General features: G+C 35.8%; 1 protein-coding gene across 2 annotated transcripts in view; it reads left to right on the plus strand.

The window, feature by feature from the left end:
• Positions 1-19,849, plus strand: part of GBE1 (1,4-alpha-glucan branching enzyme 1) — a 165,932-nt gene extending 146,083 nt beyond the window's left edge. Inside the window, exons 15-17 of one of the 2 annotated variants that reach the window (XM_086763726.1) lie at positions 7,443-7,562; positions 9,325-9,387; positions 17,815-19,849. In XM_086763726.1, coding sequence (XP_086619852.1) covers positions 7,443-7,562; positions 9,325-9,387; positions 17,815-17,871 — 240 coding nt within the window. In that variant the 3' untranslated portion in view covers positions 17,872-19,849. The remainder of the gene's footprint in view (positions 1-7,442; positions 7,563-9,324; positions 9,388-17,814) is intronic. The other variant, XM_086763735.1, reaches the window with a different exon arrangement.
• The last annotated feature ends 2,021 nt before the right edge of the window (positions 19,850-21,870 follow it).

Consider the following 21,870-nt stretch of genomic DNA (forward strand, 5'->3'; position numbering starts at 1 on the left):
GGTTGACCCCTTAGTCTTCTCCAAAATTTAGGAGTGTGTGGAGAAGAGAAACAGAGATGGCCTTCATCTTGACATTTTCAGTGAAGTTCAAGAATTATTAAAAACAAAAGGACCTAAGCACTTCAGACTCTTTACAATCTTCCTTGCAACTGTACTTTCCTTCATCTTCCCTGTCTGTATGGTGCATTTAATGATTGAGTTCTTGTTTTCCTTAATGCATCTTAATAGCATTATTAACTTCTTTATTATTATATTTGTATTTGATTATGCTAGGCATGAAAACCTAGTTTCTGCTTTCTTTAAGCTTCTTTCTAGGATATGAGGTGAATGAAAAGTTCATTAATTAGCCATGTTCATCTGTGGCTATATTTCTTGTTCTGCATAAATTATGCTTGTACCTGTAGCTTGCTATTTATAAAATCAATTTATTTGAGAAGTTGCTGGTCTTTGGTATCCTTTCCCTTTCTTTCGATTCATCTTGAGAATAAGGATTGTCAATTCTATAGCTGTTGGTGTGCCTGGCTTTCCTTTTTCTCATTTTCTTGTCTTTACTTCTTGCCAGGATATCTTCTTCTATTCTGTGAGGTAGCATTTTGGCAATGAAAATTGCTGCCAGGGCAGCAGTACCTGAAAGTTGTATGTAATTTTCATTCTCATCCTCATGACTTTTCCATCTGAGCACTTTTTCCAACAGCTTTTCTACATACTTTTGAAAAAAAAAGGCAATGAATAAAATTCTCTACCCAGTATATTTTGCTGTTGGAAAAAAATGTAGGTCATGGCACCAATAAATCCAATTTAATATCTGAGTCAGAGTATCCAATGGGAATGGGAATTATTGCGATCTTGGTACTACTTTCCTAGCTTGAGGACTAATAGCAGAGATCTTGCCTTTCCTGAGACAAACTTGTCCACAGTGCTGACAGTCAAGCAAGTGTTGGAACAGGTTGCCCAGAGAGGCTGTGCAGGCTCCATCTGTGGATGTTTTCAAGAGCTTACTGATTAAAGCCCTAAGCAATCTGGTCTGACCCTGTAGCTGACTTCCAGAGGTCCTTTCCAGCCTGAGTCATCATTGCTCCCATCCCTACGATCCCATCCTATGACTTGTGATCCTTGTCTTTTCTTCTTCAGGCTTGCTTATGATACTGTGCCCTAACCTTCTCTGGATAAACCCCTGTAATAAGTGAAGGTCACCTTTCTTGCCTGGATGAGCTCTCTTCTCTCATTAACTTGCAACATTTTAGTAGTAACTTTCCTAATTAGTAGCTTTTCACAGCTTTTCGTGTTATTTCTGTCAGAAAAGTTCTTAAAGATGAGTACATGTTTAAAAAAAAAAAAAAAAAAAACCAAAAAAACCACCAAACCACCAAGCCTACAACACCTTCACTCCTTAAAAAAAAAAAAAAAACCCAAAAACCTCAACGCCCACAAAAACCCTACCTCTGAGCCATGAACCAAAGCGTGTTAAGGGTTGATGATGAAGAGAATTGCTCCAAAAGTGTACTCCCAAGCCCATCTTAAATATTAAGGTAGACACACCTGATTCCCCTAGTCTCTTACATTGAACATGAGACTGTGAAAGCATGGTGTAGAGGGAACTGCAGTATGTGCTTTCTTTCTGTCTAGCAGCTGTACCACTAAAGGTAAGCATCAGTTCTATGACTGTCCACTCCCAGTTCAATGTATGTGTCTGAGCATACAAGAGGTAAGTCATTTATGGGCAACAAAATGGCACTTTTAAAGCATCGTATTTGATTGTTTCATACGTTTTATCTCTAATTCTGTGTGCAGTCAGTTTCAGTTTTGAAGAAAGAGATTATGAATTTACTCATTCTATGAACTACTCTGAATTGAATTAATTTGATTTTATTTTTTTCTTAGAGTAACCCTGGGTTGCATGTTCAAGGTGAACAGATACACAGCCCTTCCCAGGGAATATAGTAAGTTCTCAGTGTGAAGCCAGGGAGGATTTCTTTTCTGTCCTCTGCAGACAGATTCACCTAGAGAAAATTAGGATGATATCTTACATATCTGAATCTCTGGTTATACCTATAAAAGGTGAAAAATGTGCTTAAGTAAAGAAAAAAAAAATAACTCCAGATAATATGTATTTCACTGGTGTATTTAAGGGCACTTGCGCTTCTCCTGGTGATTAATAACTATGAAAGCCTCAATTAAAATATGAGACCTACGTCTGTCAACTTAATGTTTTGCCTTGCATAGTTTCCAATTTTGAACTGCTAGAGTACTGAAAAAAAAATCCAGAAGAAGCTATTTTTGTCTTTAATTTTCTAAACCAAAATAGTACAAGAAAATCTTGGAGCATTAATGATAGGTTTTTAATCTGCACTTCACAAGGGCTGCTTCTTGTAATTTGTAGTCAACTTTGTCAACATTATTGACTTAGAGTGACTTTTTTTAATGAGCAAAGTTGGAAAGACTTGTATACTCGACTGTTAAATTCTACATTGCTTTGCCAGTTTATTCACCCTGACCTCTGACAATCCATATATTACAATATTGAAGATCATTCAGACATAGGCTGCTTATATGCTAGTAGCTGAAACAAGATTAAGGAGATTTTCATCTAAGATGGGCCAAAATATTTTCTCAGAGTTTGAGGGCTGAATTTGTCCAAATACATCCAGCACATTAAATACTTTATTTAGAAGTTTCTATCTTATGCCACCACGGTATATGTAGCTACTAAACTAACCATACCAAGAAGCAGTTTTAACACTCAGCAACAGATGGAATCAACCTTGGTTTGGCCACTACAGTGGCCAATACTTTAACATTAAAATTACAGTGACTGGTTGCTCCAGTATTTTATTTGCATGTTCTACTTCACCACTACTTCTTAATGTTTTTGCAAGAGGTAAGATCTGAAAACATGCTACTTTCGTTGGTGTATATGTATTTTTAATTTCTAGAAGAAAGAACATAGAACATCTAGGCAGATATGTTAATTTTAAAACTTCTTAGTTCATTTTGAATTTGGAATTTTTTTCTGGGTTTAGGGGTTTATTTTTTAATGCTTCCTTGAGCAGTACTTGAACTGTTTTAGTTTAGTGTTTTATTTCTATAATGATAGAATTTTTCAGCACTTTGGTATTACACAGCACTGTTGATGATTGAATTTTGTGGTTTTGTTTTTTCTTTTAGTCTTTTATTTTATAACTTGTATTTGAAAAAAGAAAGCCTTCCCATATCTGTTTCTGGATTAAAGTGCTGGGTCAAAATTAATGCAGAACCTTTCTAACCGTTTCCCTAAGAAATTTTGTCTCCTTTCTCAGTTTTCTCTGTATTTAAAAAGCTTCCTTTTTCTGTAATGCGTAGTATAAGATCTCATGTGAAGGGTGCAAACTGACTGTTGTTGTTACAGGAATGCTGGAGCCTTTTTTTCTTTAAAAATTCACAACAATGAATATCAGGCTGGGGTGGAGAGGGATTTTTTTTTTCTGCATTCTTACATGGTGTGTCAAATCCTCTTATTAAATATTTATTGTTTTTTGTACAACTTTTGCTAATATCTTTTGAACAATAAGTAAACACATGAAACTATCTAATGAGATATAGGCTTCTTAAGAAGAGAGATGTATGCTGTGTGCAGCTATGATAGTATATATACTGTAGCTACTTCTGTAAAGGATTTCCCTTAGGAAACTTTGAAAAAGGCTTTATGGGAAAGTTATTTGGTTTATAGAAACAAAAAATGCCGAAAGCTTTCTCTGGACACCCTAAACAAAGCATCTAGGTGTAACTTAGCTGTTTCTTTTGTGAGTAAATCTTTTAATCTATGTAGATGTAATAAGAATGAGTAAATTTAATCTTGTCATATGGTTATAATTTCCAGCTGGATTAGACGTGGGACCATGCCACTGTTACTACCATTGCCACTATAACTGGTTCAGGACAGCCAGCTGATCCCAAGACTGCTTAAAGGATCAAAAGCTTTTCAAAAGCATTCTCATGTTTTCTGTTGTCCATACACTTCTTTCTTGCCTAAACTCACTTTCTGAAAGTTTCTGTATACAGTATAAGTGTTTCAGCACAATTTTTATCCTTTTTGGTCTGTACTTTTATCTTTGTCCCATCTGTATTGCCAGAACCATATCCCTTTGTTTTTAGCCAAGAAATGCTAGCAAAGGATAAAAGTGAAATCTTTATTAGGTATGCTTTTGCATATTGAGAAGTGCAGAAAAAAAAAAAAAATGAGAACTGATTTACATATGAGTTAAAAAGAAAATAAATATTTTCATATACACCTATACTCTAGGGACAGGCCTGGAAAGCACCAAGAGAACCAGAAGTTTGGGTGCTTAAACATTTCATTGTACAATAAAATCAAAACTATAACGGTTCCTAATCCTGATTTTATAACAGATTATAAAAGGATGGAGAGGAAACCATCGGGACCACCTGCAGTCTTTTTGTATATGTTTGGCTACCCTTGTTACATGTCCAGTCTTGCTCAGTTGTGTCTAGACTTTCTAACTTGATGGGTAACCTGTCACATAGGTGATCTATGTAATAGAGCTGTCGTATGTAGTAGAGAGGACCCAATGTACTGTATATTATGTGAATATATTTGATTTGTGATAGATGTTTATGTGAGTCAAACGAGACCATACAGAAAAGAGTAGTTTCTTTATAAGTACTTAGTAAGCCTTAGATTCTTTTACAACTTGTCCATAGAAATTCTTATCTGCTCTTCTGCAAAGCTTTTAATTATGCTGCACTGTCACCACCACAAACAGCACTTGGATTCTTTTATCGATAGTAAGGGCTGAGGAACAAAATACAGATTATCCTATTTTATGATTTGCATTTACTTAGTGATGTTTTGTATGTCATTATAACATGCATAAGATTAAATTTAAAATTGTATTAAAATATGTGTTTCAAAGCATCATAAAAGAATAGTAACTCAGTAGCTAATGTGGTAGAAAATGATAGCCTTTCCATTTCCAGCTCTATCTGTACAAGAGTTTGTTGCTTTTGCTACTCTCCTCCACTGTAGTGGTTAGGAAATTCAGTCAGAGCATCCAACTGAACAGAAATTGGGCTTTTTTTTCAGTCAGAGTACAAGTTATTATTTCCATCACACTGTCACTGAAACAAAAGAAAATATTTCTAGTATGTGCTAAATTCAGAAATTTTAGGAGCTGAAAAAGCTCCTTTCTGAAAAGCTGCTTTTCTGTGAGGTTTAAGTCGGAAGGCAAATGGTCATGTTTATCAAACTAGTTATTTTTCCCTGAGAAATATCTGATCTGTGAAGATCTTAAAATTCTTTTTGACTCCCTTATCTGGGATCTGGTTAACAGTATTTATGCCAAATAAGCTGTGTTGTGAAGTGTGGAGAGGCAGTAGTGTTAACTTTGTATTGCCAGAGAGTACTGCTAGACATACTTTTATAGCTTGGATTAAGGAAATGGGATAAATTATTTTAAAATTAGCAAAACCGTAGCAATTGCATTTGCTGTAAATAGTTTTAAAGGAAGATTAGAGATGTCAACGCTTTCGGCAACATTGTTAAGTTATTAAACGTAACGTATGGTGTAGATGAGAGAATCAAAAAGTGCTTCAGGGAGACATTCCCTTGCCACATTAATGAAATATACAGTGGAATAATAGTGGCCATTCCTGATGCTGGGTTTGAAAGGACACCAGAGATAGTAACTAGAAGTTGTAGTTGGTATTTTTGTATATTGTATGTGACAGCAAACAAATGGGAATTTGAATGTGTTTATGAAATAAAGGGGGGAGAGGTGTGCATGTAGTGCACATATAAGGCATTGAGGACTAAAGCTGCAAAGTATAGTTTTCCTACTGTCTTTTTCTTTTTTTTAAAAAAAAAAAAAAAGATAACAAACTTGAAGGTTTTACTGGAGAATGTGGTGAGATCTGCTGTTTCTCCCTTTGCGCACAAAGAAGAAATCAACAACTAACTTGCACTTGTCTCTCATTTTATGCAGATACTTGTCAGGAAGGGATTACTTGACATTAATGATTTGGTAGGTAATTAACAGTTTTGGTTTTTTTCCTCATGTGCATCTATTTTTCTTTTTCTTTGCCAGAAGTCAGCAAAGCCTGTGCAGTCTTCTAAACTGAAATATTTCAGAGTAAATTTGCAGTTACTTTTAATTAGGCTACTTTTTGTGTTACCTCGTGTTTCAGTCTTTCTTGTTGCTAGAGATGTAAATCAGTAAGACTGTAACAGTTGAGACATTTCTTAAACTCCTCTAATAGAGAGTACTGTAAAAAGACTTAAATAAAAACAATTATGTTAATATCAACATCCTTAGATTTTTGAGCAGGCCTATTTTCAGAAGGTTGAGCAAACACAGAAGCCCAAGAGCAGTTTAAGAACCACTGACTTGAAAGAGTGTTGCTTTACTCTTCTCTAATCCTATTAAGTACAAGCTCTAGCAAAATAAGATTCTTCCATGGTTTAAAATTAAGGACGCAGATTGTGGATTATAGAGCACTGTTATTTCTCTCTCTGTATGTTTTAGAGGGTGGGGAGTGAGATTGACGCTTTCTGTTGCAACTTCAGGAGGGAAAAGAATGTTTTAGTTATGTCCAAAGAAGAAATTCAAAGGTACTGAAATAATCATAAAACTACATCATTCTATTTGTTGTTGTCCCAAATGAGAAGAAACTGATTTTTTAATATGTTAGCTCTTTATTATCCCATGTATTTCCTTACATTTTTTTCTTTCAATGTTATTTTATCTTTATTTTTTTGCTAAACTCTGTTTAAATCCTTTTAAGTATCTGTACAAGTATTCCAACTCATTGTTACACTTTATTGTATAACTCACCCCATTTTAACAGCTGCAGTCAGAATGTTTGTCTCTTAAAAGGTCTTCTATTAAATGTAAGTTTTCTTTTGTTCCTCTGCTATAATAATTCAAATTATTTTCTGAAAAACTCTCAAAGGAGTTGTGGGTTTTTTTTTTCTGTAAAATTGTGTGCTTTTCTCATTAACGCGTGGTCAGATTCTGACAGACTGAAACATTGCGAAGTATCAATTGATTTTGACAGTCACAGTTATGCAGCTTCTTAAATGCAATTCAAATCCACTCATTTTGTTTAGTGGTACATTTTTAGTCTACTTCATCACATAAAGTGCCATGTATATCTACTGTAATACTATAAACTTATAATTCATGGAAGATTGCAGAACTGGAAGGTACTTTCTTTACTAGAAGTCACTATACTGAGATTGAATTTTCAAGACAATATGTTGTACAGCTTCTGTATGTTCTATCTATTTTTCCACTCTTAAGCTTTTTTAGTTTTTTTTTTTAATTTTTCTTTTTTGCTTTCTATTAAGTATATTAACATGAGTTATGTTGCAGCAGTTCTATTTTTTTTTGTTTTGATTTATTTCCCACTTAAAAGTAATTTGGTATAGTTCCTTAATAGTCATATTTAAGTATAAAATCCTTCTGGATTCTGATGCTGCAGAATATGGAGGGCATCAAAGGCTGGACCACAGTACAGAGTACTTCTCTGAAGAATATCCTCACAATTATCGACCTAATTCAATTATGGTAAGTAAGACATTTTAATTCTACTTTCAACTGAATAACTTTTTAAATTCTTTTGACAACTATGGAATCAATTCTAGGAGTATTTTGGGGTGTGGTGGTTTTTTTAAATTTATTTTCTGAAATTAAGTTTTGTATGAATAGAGTAGCGATGACAGTGTTATGATTTGATTATGACCTATGATGTTAACTGTTTTGCTCTTTTGACATTAAATTTAAATTTGCATGCACTCTTGCAGTGTCTGGCAGACAACATTCTTTGCCAACATGCATGAAAACCTTCTAATATGCTTTTGAATGATCATTTTTAATATCATCATTTGCTTTATTTTTGTGTCTGAGAAACTCTACCTTCATGCTTGGTTTGTGATTTAAGGCTCTGTAGAAATGGACTCTTGTGTTGCTTTCTTAAAATCATTTGCTTAACTCCACAAACACAAATTAGAGCAAATAATGTGTTTGCCAACTGGCTTTCTCTACCTCAGTTTACAGAAAAACTTTACAAAATGGAACAGACCTCTGTTCACATCAATAATTTCTGGTCCTAAAGTGATATGAATAATGGATAAAGACTTTCCCACAAATCACTTCAGATGATGTGGGAGGCATATCCTTGCATACAATTTCTGTTAGCTGAGATGGTGACTAATAAAAACTCTACCTTTCTGCATTACTCTTGGAATCATAATCACTTACCACAATTAACAATTTTTAAATGTCATTTTTCTCATTCTTCATATATGTATACATAAGTACCCATATTTCCCATTCTTTACATATGTGTTCACATATGTGTGTATATGTTCACAAGAGCAACAGAATAAGATTCAAAAACGCTATGAATTAAGGTAGAGTTCGCTGAAAAAGTTCTGAGAACGCTTAAATTGCTGGCTAGATTTTCATATCTAAAACATATACTTGGGTGAAGACGTGTGTCTCTGTGCATAACTATATCTATAGACATAAAATCCTGTAAATAAGTTACACTTGTAATCTTAACAGGCTACAAAAATGGAGTATCTGCACTGATTTGTGTGGGCCATTTCTCTTCTACAACAGAATGGAGACATCAATTTCTACTGCCACATCTTAACATATCTCATGAGATCTAAACTCCTGAGAATTATTGTCACTTTTAATCTGCCTCTCTCACTCACACTCACCCTACTTGATTGTATTCAGGGTATTGGCATTTCTCTCATTCGCTTGTTAAAAAAATAATTTAATTACATGAAAGAATTCTTATGCTTTCATCATGCTTGGTGTAAAGGATCTTAGGAACTTTTTTTTTTTTTTATTTTAAAGTATCTGTATGTGACAATGCCCTCGTAGTTTGGGTAAGCATCTATGCTCATTTGCACACAAAGAAACTAAAGCTCTAAGATCTCATTCCTGAAGGTTATGTAGCAAATTAATGCTTACAGAAATCCTGCTTTCTGTGTCCTATTCAAATATTTTGCTTTGGTGATTGGAGAGCATCTTAATTATCTACTACTAACTTAACTTTAGCAAGCCAAGTAACTGTAATTTGGAATGTATATTTCACATTTAGACTCTTAGATGGTGAGTGCGAGTCATTTAAGACAAAAGAATGCGACCAAATGTGAAGATGCAATTTGCGAGGAGCATGTGAAAGATAAGGCATGTGACAAGCAAAGCAGCAAATGCACTTGTGCAGCACAAACCGTGGCATGGCAATGGCACTTCTGGGTCAGAAAGAAACCCAGCAGCATGGGTCACATTAACTTTTTTTTATATCCTTCAGCAATCCAATTCACAGACCACCTTCAGCCAACACCCCAGAAGATGCCACAAGCACCACATAGAGGTAAAATGCTGGTAAAAGCACACTAAGTAGAAAGTAATAGGGGGAAAAAAAAACCCAACTGGAAAACCTGACTAAATTCAGCAAGACAGAACTCCAAGTAAGAAAGAACAAAAGTTACACTAAATACCTCCAGCTGGTATTTTATAATAAAACAGCAATGTTTTATTTTAAATAGCAATTTACATCCCAAGTCTTGGGTAATCAGTTAGCCATGGGAATTGCTTTAGTCTTAATGGAAGTTTTTAAAATCCAAGAAGAAGTTTTCCCCTCATTTCTTTTCGAAAAACATATGATACCAACCCAGTAAACTCATAAAGGTTATTTTCCTACTGTTTAACAATTATCTTATTCTCTTTACATAACGCATGAGACTTGAGTTTCTTGTGTCAAAAATTTTATTTCCTCCTCCACAAGAAATTTGAAAGAAATATTTTTTTTTTAGTGTCAGATGCACCTCTCTTAAGGTATGTAAGTAAGCATTGTCAGCAAAACATGCCCAGAGAGCTATGACAAAATGAAATCACATGCAATAAGTCATGCTCAAGTCAAATAGTACACAAACGTGTTACAAAAATAGAAGATTAGATGTGACATGATTCATTCTAGAAACATCACTTAATAAAAGAAATATTCAAAGTGACATTGCAAAATGAGAAGGGAGAGATGAAATTCCTGGAGCAAAGAACCTTGGATGAAGAGGAAGGTTGTAAGCACTGCTAGGCACTTCACTATAAAATTTTGTTGATGAACAGGTGATGATTCAGGTTTGTTAAGTAATACAGTACAGGGTCGGATTTCAAAATCATCAGACACACCTTGGAAGACTCCATGGAAAAATGCACAAAAAATGTCTGGTTTAATATAACTGGTTTGAATAATTATAATAATCTAATTTTTCCATTTCACTGCTTGCTCTGTTCTCAATTGTTAACAAATATATGAAATGTATATAACTTCCCATGTAATCAGACTTTCTAATAACAACCTTTTAACCACTTTGTCATTGTAAAAATAGACTCTTTTTACGACAGCTTTATTTCTGTTTATGTCTCTGCTGTGAGAGTAATAGTCTCCTAATAGTCTTTTTTGAGGTATGTTTTATAAAAGTTGTGTGCTTTTTCAGTGCTTCTGTAAACTTTTAGTTTTGATTATGTGTTATCATCACTTTGCAAGATGTAATTTAAGTAAGTGCTGCACACACATTTCAACTCCTGTCAGATCCTAGTGCCCCTTTATATACAGTCATTTGTTGATACCTTACTTGGTTATTGTAGTTGGATGTGAAACTTAGATTTGGGGCTGGATTGGGGAGAAAAAGAACCATTTTTAGTAACACTCATCATTCACAATGTTTTGTCAGTCTTTTCTAAGGCACCTGACTTGACTGAGTTTTACTGTAAAATGTAACAAGATATCAGTGTGTGTCCTTGTAACTTCAATATTTCTGTACCACACGAAAAGTTAGGATTTATATGGTGGAGTTTATACTTTGATACTTCATACACCAACAGAACTCAGTAATAAGCAGGCTAAATGGAATATTGAAGACTATGTTGTGCCACTGGCAAAGCAGTATGTAGTTTATTGAGAAATATCATTGTTGAACATATTTCAGCTTTTATATATTTACTTTTTTTGTAGTTCTTTCCAATTAGCTAAAAAAAAAATAAATAGATGACAAAATATTCCTTCCTCTCTGCCCCTAATACTTTTTTTTTTTCTGATTCTCTATTTTTGGTCTCCAATTATATAATCTTTTAACATTAAATGAAACTGAAATTATATATTTTATTTTAAGAATATCCTTATTGCTGGATTGGATTTTTAACCTTGACCTTAACGTATACTATTCAGTGTTAAAGTGCAGCTTCCTGCTTCTGTGAGTCTATTGACAAATTAAAATATTCCCATAGACTGAAATGATCTAAAAGCTTTTAGTGACTTTAGCTTTGAAAATACTAATTTTAATAACTTTCGTGTAAGGATTTATGTATTGAATTTTAAGGGACCAATGTAGTCTCACTGTTTTCTCCCATGCACAGATATACAGAAAGAATGTTAGTAGTTAGAATATTGACTGTTTTAACTGGGGAAATCAGTAAGACTTCAATTCCAGCAAGGTCTTCTGTTGTTTTTACCTCTCAGTATTTAAGACATAAATTTATTTGCTTATAGTCATTAATCATTTGACTTCTTAAAACAAAAACCACAATCAAGTGTAATGATTCCAAAGTTATTGTTAGTAAATTTCCTTTCATCCTGTCTTATTTTTCAGTCTATTTGTTTGTGTTTGCCAGGGGTTTTTGTTGTCTTTTTTAAGTACTCTTTCTTAACCTGAAGAAAGAGTGCAGAAGAAATACAGGATAAATTTTAAGATACAGATTGTGCAGTATATGGACTTCTTTTGCGTGATGAAGGAAGACAGTCTGAGAAATAATTTTCTGCATATTTATACTGTACAGCTGTAAATTGAAAAACAAATTGAAAGGCAGAACTTCACATTATTTTAAGCATACCTTCTTTGTCATCTGCAATATCTAGCCAAATGAAATCTGAAACATCTGAGGTTTTGTATAATAAATTATAGTCAGAAAGCAAAAGCTATCATGTATCTTATTCATTGATGGTTAATTATATTCTCAGAATAGTGTCAGTGTCTGACAATTAGTAGTGATACAGAGACATGAGATTGTCTGAAGCCCTAATTTTAATTAAAAGTTTGGGAAAATGTTGGCACAGACTCTCGTGACATTGCCTTCTGCATCTACCAGCTGCAATATGCACTATCAAATATTTTTCTGCAATGCCTGATCTAGTTCTGAGTTCCAGTAATTCTCCCATCTGTTGCAAAATGACCTTGAAATGATTTTTAGTGCTTGGTGTTTTCCAGCCCTGTAAGTGGGATGAAGAATAGTTCATTGCAGTTCCAGCCAATTTCAGTTGTGCTTGCACCTGGCACTGAATCTGGTCTGACAGATCTGATAGCAGTTGTCATTTGCAGAACTTCTTGCTTCTGGGGTTTTAGATACATTTGGAGATTGCTGTGTATTGTAGTCCCCTCCCAAAATACCTAAGGTGAGCTTCCTGCTTATAAACTGCTGTTGTTCACAAGTGCTTCATGTATTTGATATTCCTGTATTCTTAGGTTTTCTAATCTCTCATTTCTTGAAATTATATGGATATTTATAGCAAAAAAAGTATGGCTGAAAAGCATCATATTATATATGTTCTGTGTATTAGAGTGGCTGTCTGTTTTAGTGCCAGAGGCCTTGCTCTGTGTGTGATTTGCCTAGTTTCAGACATTGTAACTGCCTCATAGTTAAAGTGGACATGCAGTATAGAAAGGTCAGAAATGATAAAAAACAATTCTGTACGTATTTGACTTATAAACAACATTCCTATCTTCCATCATCTTCTCTGTTAGCACATCTGCCTCTGAATTGAACCACAATTATTCCACTTTATTCCTGCTGAATACTCCATTGAGAATAAAAAGACTTTCAGTGCTAGTTCAGTGACTAAACATTTGAACACTAACTTTGTCAAAAACTTTTATTCACAACTGAGTCACCCAAACTTTGTCCCAAACAGATCTGATGATCTCCCTTTTCCATATTGTACTCCCACATCACAAAAGGTCTCATGTGTGGTTTTAGATGTCTTTACAGTTTCCTAAAATAGTAGTTTGTGTGACACCTTAGAGGACATGAGGTAATAAGTAAGCAGTTGGTGTAGAAAGCAGAGGGCAAATTCATGAAACATCTAAAGGCCCAAGTAACCTGGTCTGACCTCATAGCTGACCGGGCTTTCAGCAGGGAGTTTGGGCCTCCTGAGGGCAGCATGGATGAGCCTGTTGGGGAGGAAAGAGCTGGGAAGGGCCTTTAAGGTGAACACGGAAAGCTTGAAACAGAAGAGAGTCAGAGAATTATTTGATTGACTGATATTAAAGACGTTGGTTAGTTATGGATGTATTCTCTTTAGTATTCTGCACTTTGGGTTTTCACTTCTGTCCATATTCATCAAGTGAGCCTCATGAAATAGTGAAGGAGACATGAATGGGATAAAACTTGTGATCAGAAAGAAGCAGGTTAGAACAGCAGACATCAGTAGAACTGAAGCTGGTAATTGGAACTATGTAATTCAGCGACAGTATATGAAAGGAAAAGGGTAGACAAGAATAAACTTCTGAGACCTTCCTCCTGGGGTACAGGAAAACATCAGAAGTGGCATATTTCTGATAATGTCTTTTATTGATCAATACCTAGGTTTCCTGTGATGGTTTTAATCAGGACACCTCTATATACTTTTACTATACATATCTATCTATAGGTAGATACATCACCTCAGGTCATGTACTATATATATATATAAACTAGCTAAAGATAATGAAGAGCAGAAAGAAGGGGATTCTACAGGCATACTAATAGCAAAAGCAGCTTAAAGGAAAATGTAAGTCCCTTGACAAACCTGTGATGACACTATAGAGAGCACAAGAGTATTCAATGCCTTTTTTTTTTTTTACCTCAGATTCCAAGGATAAAGCCTGCTCCCAAAAACTTTTGTGTTCCAGTACACTATTGAAAAGAAAGTAGCAGTAGCAGAGCAGTAGGTTAGGGACATCTTGAAGATGGGATACACCCAGAGGTTTGGAAAGATGTGATGTGATTGCAAGGCTGCTGACTATAATTTGTGAAAAATCATAGTGGTCAGGGGAAATTTCTGACAGTTAAACGAAGGCTGTTGTAAAAGTGAAAAGGGATTTGTAGGCCAGATGATGACTGAAGGTCCTCAGTCCCTTGAGAGGTTAAGGACCACCTCCTCCTGGAATCCATATCCAGATGAGTGGGGTATATGAGAATGGTCAATCAGAAAGCCAAGCTAGATTTTAGCAAAGACAAAACATGCATGATCAACGTGATTGCTTTCTGTGATGAAATGGCTCTAGCTGTGTGCATGAGGTTACTACAGTCATTGCAGTAGGACTTTCAGCTATGTCTCCTACAGCATTCTTACCTAGAAGCTGAGGAAATATGGGCTAGATAAGATTGCTAGGTGGGTCAAAAACTGGCTGAGCTGCTGCAGTTTCAGTAATCAGAAGCTCAGTGTCCAGCTGTCGACTGGTATCAAGCAGAGTGCCGCAGGAATTGCTGCCGGGGCTGATACTGTTTGGAGTCTTCAACAGTGTGAAGAATGATGAGACAGAGCATACCCTCAGCAGATTTGTAGATGACACTGTATTAGGGTGAGTGGTTGATAAATTGAATGTTAGAGGTCCAATCCAGATGCATCTCGATAAATTCAAGGGTTTAGCCAACAGAAACTTCATAAAAATGAAGAAAAATTCTGCAGAGGAATCCCATGCATCAGTAAAGCTTGGAAACCAACTTGTTGAGTAGCAGCCTGACTGAAAAAGACTGAGGTTATGCTGGATACTAAGTGGAGTGGAAAGGTGTTTGTCACAGACACATATAATAACATGTCAGAACAGATGTCTTCATTAATGCATTTCAGTTTGTTGAAATCATCTTTTAATTTGGACCTAAATCATTGAAAGACAAAAAAAAAAAGCGGGGGGGGGGGGGGAATTAGCCAGGAAATAAAAAAACCCTGTGATTGCCATTTTTCCAGTATTTAAGGAAGACAGAACTGAGTAACACAATGGAACCATGGTTGTTTCAGTGTCTGAGGATGTTAGCCTTTTATTGTATTCTATTGCACATTTATTTCTATAATATTAAGTACTCTTTGTGTTCTGATATGAATCAGAACAATGGATTATAGTATTATAAGGAAGCAGAGTACTTAATCTAAATCAGATGGAGACATCAATTAAAATATACCTAATGTTACTAATTAATTAGCTTTTAGCTAAGGATTATCTGTATTTTTATGTATTTGAAAATGTCTGGACTAAAACATACAATAAGGTGCTTGCATTTCAAGTTATCCTGTCAGTAATGGATTCCTGACTTTTTTTAGTCATGCCACTTGGTGACAAATTGTAGCATATGGTTGGAGCACAGTCTGCTCAGTACACCTCAGTACAATCAGGAAAAGTATAGAGAAAATAAATTTAAATTAATGGGCATATGTTACTACAAGAGCAGTAGTTCAGGTGAGAGGTGCTGAAGGAAAAATAATAATACTGGAGTGAAAAAGCTGAGTAAGCTCCTGGGATTTGGGGTGTCAGAAGAGGAAGGAGCCGAGGTGAGAAATCTGGGCTGAAAAAGCTGAAAATCCTGCTGGGATCCTGGGCAGATAGTCTTCCAGATTTCACTTTACCTCAGGAAAGACAAGCAATCTTTCCAACCTCATTGGTCAAATTTTTCCTCCCCTCTCCATCACACAAATGTTCTATGTTCTGTCTATTTAGGTAGATAAAGAATAAAGCCAGAGCATATACAGTGTAGTATTTCTGGAAATACTGTTGGGCAGGAAGGGAGGAACAATCCTGATACAATTGTAACAAGAATTACCTAATACTTTTTGTAGTATTTTTCCTTTTAAAAAAAAAAAATTGCACAGCAGTGGAATGAGTAATTAACAATCGTATTAAATAATTATTAATGTATTTAATAAATAATTAATATTAATTCATTGTCCATGCCCTAGCTGTTTGGTTGCTTCCTGCAGTTTTATTTAAGCCTTACAGATGGTTACACTGACCAACAAAATAAGTTGATAAGATTAGAAGATAATGCTATATTTTGCTTTAGCAAGAAACCCACTAAGACAAAAAAAAACCCCACTAAAACGTACATTTCATTTGCCCAGGTAAGGAAAAAAAACATGTGAGTAAAATAATAAGCTGGCAGTTACTTCTCTTCATGGCAAACAGAAAACATATCTTCCATCAGTCTAAATACAATCATTTGCACAAGTTTTGAAATTGTGCTTAAAACCAATTTTAAAATTCTGATTGGCAATGAAGTGGTAGCAATGGGATGCTTCCACACTGCTCTCAGATTCTCAGTTGATGCAAATTGACTTTTAAAGGAACTGGGCTAATTTACTCCTCCTAGGACCTGACATATTATTGACCATAATATAATTGAGAGTTACCTTGTCCTGTATTAATGTTAATTTTTGTTCCCTTAACTGCAGTAACTTACACATTCTTTCTTAGAAAGATTATTTCTATTTGTTCCTTCTCCCTTCTGACTTCATCATACAAAACCAGCACGCTGAATTTCTCAATACACTATTTTAAAATCGCTCCTTTATCTATACATTCTGAGCTAGTTGACTTCATTAAGTATTTTTTCTCTCCTGCACAGATTTGTAGAAGCTATTTATCACCGAAACCTTAGGGGAAATCATTATGTTCAGTGCCTTTCAAGAAGTATTGGACATAGCTCCGTCTGGTTCAGTGAAGATCGGCCGTTCTTTTTCTTTTTATCCTTTTCCTAAAGCTTTTTACTTTATTGCTTTATTCTGTTTTGAATATTATGAAAGCCGTTCATGCTATCAGGCTCCAGTTTGCAGATAACATAGTTGAAATTGCAGAATATTAGACATTCCACAGGGATGGAGGATAGTCCAAAAGAGGATATTGTCAGGATTAAGCCAATAATCTTCATTCTTGTGTTACCTTTTATAATTGCATTTTTATTGACTTGTTCAGCAAACACATTCATACACTTGACAATTGATGGAGTACCATATATCAAGGTAATTGGTAGGTAGTACATATCGGTCTTGTTTTCAGATTGTGATTCTACTCTGCTTGGAAGGAATGTCATGTAAAATATACACAAGTTCTTTTGTGATCCGTAAGAAGTATGGATCATTATATATGTTTGGATTTTTTCATGGTAATCAGGAAAAAGGGTAAAGTAAAATGCAGTAATTTAATGCTTAATTTTGAATCTCCCTGGTTTCGAGAGTGAATTTTATTGCTCAGACACTGAAACTCCACAGATGCCAAGAGTGAGAAGAATATGCTACTGTGTCATATTGCTGGTATTTACCTGTGTGAAATGACATCACAGACCTTGCGGCAACTTTAATTCACAGCAGAAGAGTGTTCAAATGCTGTTGCAAAACTTTGTCATTTATCTTTGTACGGTCTATTGACCTAGATGTCCTCAGGTTTTTGAAACTGGTCATTGTAAGTTGTATGAGGCCCTCTACTGGTAGCCACTTTAAAACATATCAAGGTAAGATTTTTTTTAAAAAGAGAAGAGGTTGCAATGAAGCTGCCTTTTACACTTTTGGATTATCTTGTGTAATTCAAGTGCTGGGGACTAAGCAGTTGATAATCACTCTTTAAATGTGATTAATATGACCCACAACATTGCACAAATGTTAAATTTTGAACAGTTAAAATATTTCATGTGTTTTTTCCACATACTGTTATTTAGAAATTGTATCCTGTGAAACTGATGAATTTTTTAGCTATTCTTGTTCTTGTCTTATTTTTACTAGGTGTACATTCCAAGCAGAGTGGCTATTGTGCTGCAGAATATGGATATCCCAAAATGACGTTGCAGTAACTGTCACTGAAGAAGCAAGTCATAGAAGAAGTGCTGATACGCTGTACTAATACTAAGTATAACAAAACTTGCTCCAAGGAAGCTTTCTGAAACTGATTATAGTACTATTAGGTGTTTAAAATGTAAGATTAATATTCACATATAATTGCAGAGCTCTTGACTTGCTAGAACCTCTTTTGAGGAAACTTTACAAAAGAGACGGAAACGAAAACGTTGGGTTTGTAGTTCTAGTAGTACAAAATTATACTTAACATATTGCAAAGCAGCAGGTATTCTCGATTAAATTGTTGTTTACAGAATTTTATCAGGAATAATAAGAGTGATCCTGCGCCAAAGTTTGTAATTTCTTGTAATTCTCTTTTTTTGATAGTGAATTCAAATGTTCATTATATATTATTGCTTCTTAGTAAAAGTAAGTAGTTTGCCTAAATAAAACAGAAGTTTTTGGCTAAAAGGCAGCCTTAATGGTTTGTGGGACCTAATTGGAGGCTCCTCTTCTTCAGTGAAGTCCAACATGCAATTAGAAATGTTGATCTAAATGGATGAGAAGGTCCTCTGAGAGTATTATATTTAAAAATGTTTTATTTAATTAAAATTGCACAAAAATGCTGATCAGCAAAATGAACAGGCCGATTGACTGGTGACCTGCTGATGCTACCGTGTTGTTTATTTGCTCCCAATCAAATCACTTAGTCTGTGCATCACACTTGCTACAGCTGAAAAAAAAATGACACAACTCTTTTATTTAGATGACTAAAATGTTCATTGAGAAGAGTGTTTTGTTCTTACTGCAATGATACCACACTGGAAGATGTACTTAAAATTTAATTCTTCCCATAGCATTTATTTCACTAAAGTCAGGACCTTGCAATACTGATTTCACTATTTCCAGAAGCTGCCTTTCAGCTTGGAACATGATGATGTTCGTGCACTTTTATAACTTTTGAAACATTGCTTCTCGTGAAGAAGCAGTCTCAAAATACAGTGATCAAACAAAGGTATTTTTTTCAATAAAATCAAAGTTGTTAATTATTGGAGTGCTGCTAAGATTATTCAAGTGAGTTCTTTCATGAGCTACAACTTTTTTGTAAAGAGTAAGGTTTTGTATATTCAAAAATGGATTGCAGAGTATTCTGGAAAATTAATACCAAATTAACGAGACATGCTTTATTTTGTTCCATTTATTTAAAAAAACATATTTGAATTGGTTCTGAAATGAATGTCTTTTGTACAAATCTGAATTTTCTAACTTTTAAAGTAGCCAAAGAGGAAGATGTCTGTGACCATTTCAAAGTAATAACTTTACCCAGTATCCTATGTGAACCGTTGTGTAAATTACTGAATAGTTGTGCCAACACTGAAAATCTATTCACGGTTCTTGGAATGCTTACTTGTGGCTTACTTCTTAAGCAAAATAAGGGATATGATGAAATCATGCAGCATGATGGAAAACAGTCTTTTGTAGAGTTCGCACTGAAAGGACTTAATGAACATCCCGAGTCTGCTATGTTCTGTGTGACAGAGAATTTTCTGTTGCAGTTGAGTACCACAATACTGTCTAGGATCATGCTTCGTTTTCCTCAACACCAGTTTGATCATTGTTTGGTAGTGGGCTAATGAAAGCATTTCCATTACACTAAGACTTTAAAGAAAATACACTGAACTCTTTTAGCAACTGGAACTGATTATCTTTTTTTTTCCCCCCAGATTGTTTTCCTTGTAGTGAAATAACGAACAACTTCTAATACATGTTATATTTACATTGTGTTGATCTAATATGTTTTATAGGGTGATTTTTTTTTTTTTTTTTTTTTTACTGGCACCAGTTCCAGGTTTCAAAATGTAATGCAAGGCAAGTGTCTGTGTTAAATCATTTTTTTCCAGAGAAGGAATAAATGTATGATGTGAAGTATAAAATGTGTAAAATGACATGCAAAATAAACTCTGAGGAGGATAAAACAAATGCATATATGGTTTCATTGCTTGTACTGTAAAAGGATTGTACAGTAGAATGCTGGAGAAGACTATTAGATTTTGCTGCGTGTTGAAGTCAGGAACTTGTCTTGGTCAGAAGCAGTCTAATGAGATTGGTATAGTGTTTGTCTTGCCCACATTTTTATTTTATGTAGTGATTGATTAATAAAAGCAGACTACAAGATTTGCAAGATGAACATATAAATATAGGAAGCATAATAATAAGGGCTTTTTTTGGAGTCCACGTCTACATTCTAATGGTGAGTGTGCTCCTGCCTGTCTTGTGAGGCTGGAAAATTTTCCTTTGCAATACCCATGGAAAGAAAATTTCTTCCTCTTGCTCTTTGTATTCTGCTGGATTACAAAGAACACTTCACTACTAGCATTTCACCTTCTGTCTAGCATCACACTCAAATTGCAAGACTTCGGATAAGGTCCCTCCTTACTGTTACGTGCCGAGCCTTGTAACTGCCCGTCACCGTGACTGGTTGAAGCCTCAGACACATTCCGAGAAGCACATGAGCTCCAGAGCTTTCTTGCTTGGGTGTACCTCAAATCAGTACTTTTCAGTCAAATATGATAGTTTAGCTCTGTCACAGAAGTAAATTAAGTGGTCCATGTGGTGTATCCCTGGGCACAAAGCTCTCCACAGAGATTTGAACATCATAGAAAAACTCTCTTTAAAGATAAGCTCTCTTAGTGTAAAGGACTGATAAGGATTTATATTTCCATACTTAGAAATATATACTTCCCTGTCAACAGAAAGAGTAGTAGTTATTCTTGGTAGCTCTGGCCCCAGAAATTGTTGCTCCATGGTCTCTCTGTCAGTCAATGAGATCTCAAGTTCGTCCTCGCTTGCTGGTTTATGTAAGGATTCAGGCTGACTTTCCCTCCATTGTGAGTGCTGAATGGTTCTTTGTACTGGGTAATTAGAGTTCTCCTCCAGCCCAGGTGATTCTGACGATAATAGGCAGGCATCAACTAGACTGGCATGTTGTATGGGCAGTAAGTTTTGATTTCCTTGTTGTTTTCTCTGCCTCACACAATTCAAAATTTACTGTCCTGAGGTTTAATTTGGAGATGAAGAATGGAGTGGTTATTTCAGCTTGGTGAGTACTTCTGGAAAACAGACTTAAATTGAAAAACTGTTTGTCCTTTCTGTTTGTTTTTTCTCTTATTCTGCTGGGTTTATGTAGTTGAGGGGGCTCCAGTGGCAGCTTCTTACAGAAGCTGTTAGAAGTTTCCCCTTTGTCTGGTGGACCCAGCCAGGTCTAGGGTGGACCCACCACTGGCCAGGGCCAAGCCAGTTGGTGGCAGAATGTTCCTTGATAATACCTCTATGATAACATGTATAAGAATGGGAAAAATAAAAAAAAACAAAAAGGGAGAAAGAACTAAAGAAGCAGAAACAGGGTCAGAGAGGGGAGGCGCGAGCCTTGTGGGCCTCGCAGACCTCACCCTCTGGCCTTCCACCGCATGGCCAACTGGGCCCGACTCAGCTCGGCCCAGCTGCAAGAACTGGAGAGGAGATGAGATGTGAAGAGAACCTGAAAGGCGTCTGCCTGAGCCTGCCAGTTGTGAAGAATTTCTTGTGAGAGGAACAGCTGCAGATGCCAAGGTCAGTGAAGAAGGAGGGAGAGGAGTAATGCTGCTCCTGGCCAGAATTCCCCTGCAGCCTGTGGTGCAGCCCATAGTGAGGCAGGCTGTCCCCCTGCAGCCCATGGAGGTCCACAGAGGAGCAGAGATCCACCTGCAGCCCATGGAGGACCCCACGTCAGGGCAGGTGGATGCCTGGAGGAGGCTGTGGCCCATGGAGAGCCCCCTGGGGCAGCCTGTTCCAGAGGGACTGCACCCCATGGAAAACGATCCCACATTGGAGCAGTTTGTGAAAGACTGTAGCCCGTGGGAGGGACCCCACATTGGTGCAGGGGAAGAGACAACACGGCAGGGCACAGGCAGTCCAGGAGGTTCCTGGAATGCGTGAATGACAACTTCCTCCTGCAGGTGATAGAGG

Source organism: Chlamydotis macqueenii, chromosome 1 (genome assembly GCF_036417535.1).
Source record: "Chlamydotis macqueenii isolate bChlMac1 chromosome 1, bChlMac1.mat, whole genome shotgun sequence".
NCBI lineage: Eukaryota > Metazoa > Chordata > Aves > Otidiformes > Otididae > Chlamydotis > Chlamydotis macqueenii.